This window comes from Lipotes vexillifer, unplaced genomic scaffold, assembly GCF_000442215.2.
Source record: "Lipotes vexillifer unplaced genomic scaffold, Lipotes_vexillifer_v1.1 scaffold170, whole genome shotgun sequence".
NCBI lineage: Eukaryota > Metazoa > Chordata > Mammalia > Artiodactyla > Lipotidae > Lipotes > Lipotes vexillifer.
In genome coordinates this window covers 593,788-599,949 of record NW_006772326.1, presented here as the reverse complement: position 1 = coordinate 599,949, position 6,162 = coordinate 593,788, and the positions used below count along the sequence as shown (strand labels likewise).

The following is a 6,162-nucleotide window of genomic DNA, read 5'->3' as shown; positions in this document are numbered from 1 at the left end:
TCAAGCAGGAATTCAAGTCAACCCAGCCTTCAAAATATATCTAGAATCTGACCCCTTCTCTCCATCTACACTACCACAACCCTGATCCATCTCTTGCCTGAATTATCTCAAGTCTCCTACTGGTCTCTCCACTGCTGCCCTTGTCCTTCATATTCTCAAGTTAGTAGCCAGAGTAGGTCCATTGAAAATATAAGTCATATCACGTTATTCTCTTCCTCAAAACTTCCCAATGCTTCTCATCTCACACTGGGCAAAAGTCCTACTGTGACCTGTAAGGTCCTATGTGATCTGCCATTCCCCTAAGGTCATCACATTACCTCTATGACCCTCCCCCCCACTACTTTCCCTTTTGTTCACTGTGCTTCAGCCACCCTGGCCTCTTGCTTTTGCTTGCATACTCCTCAGTGATGCTCTCACCTGAGGGTGTTTCCTGTTTGGAGTACTCTCCCACCAGGTAGCTACGTGGTCGATGGCTCACCTCTTTAAGGGCCCTATTCAAATGTCACCTTGCCATTTAAAATGCTACCTCTTTACCTCCATTCTCCTCTCTCCTTTTTCCGTTCTCTGCTTTACTGTTATGCATGGCACTTAGCATCATCTGACATACTTTATATTATATGCATTGTAAACTCCATGAGGACAAAAATTTTGGTCTGCTGTTTTTTTTTTTTTCCACTGCTGTATCCCCATTACCCGGCAGAACAGTACCTGGCATAGAACAGATAATCATTAAATACTTATTGAATTAATGAATAATGAAGAGAGACAGATTTCAAATTACTAAATCTAGAATATCCTTTTTGACATTCCAGACACTTTCAAGAGGGACAAAGTGATGGTCCTTTTGTATTTTAGCCATACAAATCCACCTCACCTTTCTCCTCCATTCCTTTGGTATTCCTGTTGATAGTCTGGCAACTGCTTTGAGCGCATCATACCACTAGAAACAAAGAAGAAAAGCTGTCAAAGTGATAATATTGACCTGGTTAAGCACTTTTCAACTTTTCCCCATCTTGATGTTCGTAGAGCATGATAAAATTTATACAGAACACTGGGGTAAACATTCAGAGCTTCCTTCAGCCAGATATGACTGGTCTAAGGGCTATGACTGCCCCAAGGTCTCCCACTTGGGTACCCTTAACACACCCGTGATCCAACTGCAGTACACACACAAAGGCTGGGAACTCTGAAATCAAAACATGTGTTACAGATTCGGAATAACAGCATTTGGTTTTTAAATTTTTTTTCACACTTGAACCATTAAAAGAAAGTGCAAAAATTTTCACTGCAAGTATAAATCCAAGTCACTTATAGCTTCACAAGTTATTTTATCTATAATTTTTAAAACTGACTCATCTTCTTAGGCATATCCAAGCACATATTAATTTTCCCACTTTGAGAATATACCCCAGTGTACCCTGTAGGTACCCCAAAATACAGGTATTTTCAAAACCAAAAATAAAATTACCTGCTGAAAACCATTTTGACCTAAAGATGGCTCAAGAGTGAACTTCAACTTTGTGTCAACTCCTAAAAGAAAAATACATAAATAACTGTTATTTGGGGAAAAAATACATTACATCAAAAATAAAAGTAAAACTTAACCTGATTTTACTGAGTCATCATAAAATTTTTAAAACATTTATTTTTACTAAATCGTAGTCAATTTTGTTAAAAGAAAAAGAATACTGATTATTAAGACAAAAATGTCCAATGGTAGCAGAATGAAGCTTATCACATAGAATGGTGGTTCCACCACTGGCTGGAGTAGTGCAAAAACAAAAAAATGACACCACAGGCTTGGAGTCATGCACACTTTAATTCACCTTTGGTTCCTAGAGTCAAACAAATTATTTAACCTGTCTCAGTCTCAATTCTTTATCCTTAAAATGAAGATAACGTCTATCTCAGTTAGTTGTTGCAATAATTAACTGTAAATCACTTAGCACAGTATAATTAATATTTATGAAACTTAGGAAGAGAATTCTCTACTTACAGAATTTGTTTTCTAGGACACTTGCATGGACTAAGTCTATTAAGGAAACTTCAGTGAAATATCAAAAGTTATAAAAATAATGTCACTGCCTTCCCACTTGTGGAATAATCCATTTTAGCAAGACTATTTGGCAATTTGCATGATTTTTAAATTCTGCCATGATAGACTTATTCATTAAAGATAAATTTATACATTTAATTATAGGCTCCAAGCTAAGAATATAACTGAACTCTAATCCCAAGTTATCTACAACTTTAAACTTCTTTGACTCAAATCCCTAATCTATGGAATAGAAGTATATAAATAGGAGAATATATAAAGATTATACGCTATATTCATATTGGGCTTTTTTATTATTGAGGTGAAATTCCATGACAATTTTTTTAACATCTTTATTGGAGTATAATTGCTTTACAATGGTGTGTTAGTTTCTGCTTTATAACAAAGTGAATCAGCTATACATATACATATATCCTCATATCTCTTCCCTCTTGCGTCTCCCTCCCTCTCACCCTCCCTATCCCACCCCTCTAGGTGGTCACAAAACACCGAGCTGATCTCCCTGTGCTATGCGGGTGTCTTTTAAAAAACATATATGGAGTCAAGAAGCCGAAAAGAGATGTGTCTGATTTGCCCAAGACCGTGACAGTATGAAGATGTCCTTCTTGGAGTCCTAGAAGAATACTGTGTATACGTGAGTTGGGTCCTAGATTTCTAAAGTCAAGCTGTGTGTGATAGAGAATCCCAGGCATCCAACCAATGCCCTGATCATTCTCTTCTGAGCTTCAGGGCCAAAACCATACTCTGCCTAGATAGATAAGATTTCCTTCTTTGAAGGTATATTAAGTACCCCGACGGTTTCCCAATTCTCTGAGATGGTTTAAATTAAGTCCTGCCTCAGTGCAGCACAATGATACAAAGACCACAAGAGTGCCTCCAGCTGGCGCGCATGATTTAAGACACGATAAAACGGACCTCTTTGTGAGGTTGCTGTCCAGACACAGGGTGCTGAATGGAGGAGCGTATAGTCATGACGTTTGCTTTATTATAACAAAGACCAGGAAATTCGGTCCCACGCTCCTATTTCAACCGACCTAAAAGCCTCGGATTCCTTGCATGTATGACCGAATATGCTCCCTTGACTTTTTTCATAAGTACCTGCTGGGCACGATGCCGATCGCCTTGCCGAGCTTGAAACCCCGCTGGGGTTAGTCAAAATCACAACTATTTTCTCACTATCAAAAATGAGTCACAGGATTTAACTGGAATTGATCGTTCGCTGCCTGCAGGCAAAAGCTGAAATCAGGTCATTTCCACCTCTTTTCTTCTAATTGAATGAGGGAGGGGAGAAGGTTCATGTTTCATCTGGTAAAATCACTGGCTGTTCCGGATTCAGAAATACAAAACACTTTTAACGTGGGAAGGAGGTTTCTTTTTTTAAGGCTAAAGGAAGACGGTGAATAACTACTACAGTCTCTGCAACTAGACACTTCCTTGGGGAGAAAAACAAAGAAACCACGAGGTTCGGAAAGGCAGCGACGTGTTCCACCCTTTGAGGCTCAGTGCCTCGACAGATTCTCCCCTGCAGCCTCAGGACAGCAGGTCCCCAAAGGCGCTGGGAGGCGGGATGGGGTGGGGCTGGGGGAGGACAAACCCACCTGGAAGCCAGCTGGTGCCACTCCAGGGACAAGTGTGCGCTACGCACGGGTACGAGTACAGCCAGCTCCCTCTGCGGCCACCCCGAGCCAGAAAGCCTTATGCCCAGGGGCCCGAGCGCCAGGGCCGGCCGCATAAAACCCTGCGGAGGGATGCCGGGTGGTGGAGCAAGCGCGGAGTTATGCACCCTGGAGAAGCAGGGATGTGTAAACACAGGCTGACAGCAGAAAGGGCCTAGCCTAGCCTAGCACAGCCAGGAGAACTCTCAGTCTTTACCTATAGAAAGAATCTCTACTTTGCAGGAGTGTTTCCTGCCCGCTCTCCACCCGGACACACAAATTAGAGGCTCCAAGTGAGACGATCCCGGCACTCACGAAGCAGGGACCCTCAAGAAAATGCACCCGATTTTTTCTTTCGCGGTCACTGCCTCCTCCTCTGACAACAAGCATCAGACCTGTGCCTTTCTCCTGCCTCACACACCTCTTTCAAGGTGTGGCTTCTTGTGGGTCCGAAGCACAACTGGTTGCTCGGCCTCTAATAGCCCGTATAGCCGCCAACACTTTCCCACCACTCGGAGAAGACCGAGCGCATCGCTCGCCAGCAGCTCCCAGCACAAGCAGGGCTGGACCGCACACAGGCCGTGGGATGGGGGCGCACGGGCAGCCGGCGGGAGCAGCCGGTCCTCCGCGCCGTGGGAGGCCGCTGCCCCCGCCCAGGCCTCGGTCCGCGCTCTTCCCTCCCAGGCCGACCCAGCCCCGCCTGCGTCCAGCCGCGGTACCCAGCACCGGGCGGCCGGCGGCTGTTCCCTGGCCTACGCGGAGTTCGGCTGAGGCAGAGGCACCAGCTCCGGGGGCGCCACGCTACTTTCCAGTGCCCCACCTGCCGCCCCGGGTCCTCACCCGGCTCCAGGGTGCAGAGCAGCCGGGGCGCGGTCCGGGAAATGCAGCTGCGTTTCTTGAGCACATTGCTCAGGATGGTGCCCACGCCGCCGCCGCCGCCGCTGCCGCCCTGCCGTTTCAGGCATCTCCCTCCGCGCCTAAGGGAGCCGGTCAGCTTGTCCTGCCGCATCCGAGAGCGCCGTGGACTCCCGTGCGGCTGCCGTCCGCCTGGGTCCTCGGTGTCCCGCCGGCGCAGCGGCTTCGCGCGCGTGGGGCTCGGCAAGACCGGTTAGTCAAGGGTCTCTCGAAAGCAGCAAGAGTGCTCGGGAGTCAAGGGACCCTGCGGGGCACCGCGGGAGCCGCCAAGCGTGGGGCGGCCGGCAGGGATCTGCAGTGCGGAGCCTGCAAGGCTGAGGCAGGAGAGGACTTGGGGCGGGGAGGAGGGCGGGAGCGAGCGAGCGAGCGCGCGGAGACGGAGGCAACGCTCCCGCCCCCAATCCCGGCATTACCGTGCGCAGGCGGGGCTGCCTTAGCTCCCGAGCGCCCCGCCAGCTCGCGGCACCTGCGCTGGGCAGCCGCAGAGACCCGGAGCCCAGGAGCGGGGGGCTGAGCAACTGTGCCCGGGGACCAGAAGCAGTGACAGATTTCCGTGCCTCTCCCAAGATCTGGGAGGTGCAGGAGGGAGCACCCAAGGGAGCGAGTCTCAGGTGCAGAACGCCAGCGAGATGCAAGTGCCCACCTCATCGGAGCAGCCTTTCAAGAGTCGGTCAACAGACCGCAGGAAGAATCTAGCAGCGCGGCGGGAACGTTGGTGGAAGGTGAAGCACCAGCTTCATCCCAAATTCTGTTAAACTCTTTTTCTTGGCATCTTAGAGAGGCACAGGAAGCACGTTAAAATTATTATTATATATTACTATTAATATATACTTTGTACATTAATTAAATCTATAATTATTATTATAAGAATGGTTGTTTCTTTTGGAAGAGTAGACTTCAAGATAAAAGTGTTCCATTAAAAGCAGGGTTGTTTTTTTTTAAGTGCTTCCCCTGTCTCTCCAGCCAGAGACTTCAGTAGGCAGAATGGTTAGTGATAATTACTTTTTTTTTTTTTTTTTTTTTTTTTTGCGGTATGCGGGCCTCTCACTGTTGTGGTCTCTCCCATTGCGGAACAACAGGCTCCGGACGCGCAGGCTCAGCGGCCATGGCTCACGGGCCCAGCCGCTCCGCGGCATGTGGGATCTTCCCGGACCGGGGCACGAACCCGTGTCCCCTGCATCGGCAGGCGGACTCTCAACCACTGCGCCACGAGGGAAGCCCGATAATTACTTTTTTAAAAAAATCATTCTTAAACTACGACATTATGACATTCACCAATGGATATTAATCATAAAGATGAGTAAGTCATAAGAAAGGAAAGCATATGGAGGGAAATACAAAGATATTTGTATATGCTAATATTTAGAGAAGGAACACCAGATGGATTAAAAACAACCAAAAAGTATTTATGTGGAAGGGAACAGTGTAGAAGAGAGAGGAATAAAAAACAGATTTCTCTAGATGTGCCTTATGTAGTTTTGACTCTGGAATAACATCTTTTTTATTTTTTTTTTATTTTTTTATTTTTTGTCATAC

At 46.8% G+C, this 6,162-nt stretch overlaps 1 protein-coding gene across 1 annotated transcript in view; it reads right to left on the bottom strand.

The window, feature by feature from the left end:
* Positions 1 to 4,720, bottom strand: part of TBC1D30 (TBC1 domain family member 30) — a 42,329-nt gene extending 37,609 nt beyond the window's left edge. The window contains exons 1-3 of the mRNA XM_007447382.1: positions 4,552 to 4,720; positions 1,469 to 1,530; positions 875 to 940 (exon numbers count right to left, since the gene is read on the bottom strand). Coding sequence (XP_007447444.1) covers positions 875 to 940; positions 1,469 to 1,530; positions 4,552 to 4,720 — 297 coding nt within the window. The remainder of the gene's footprint in view (positions 1 to 874; positions 941 to 1,468; positions 1,531 to 4,551) is intronic.
* Between the last annotated feature and the right edge of the window lie 1,442 nt (positions 4,721 to 6,162).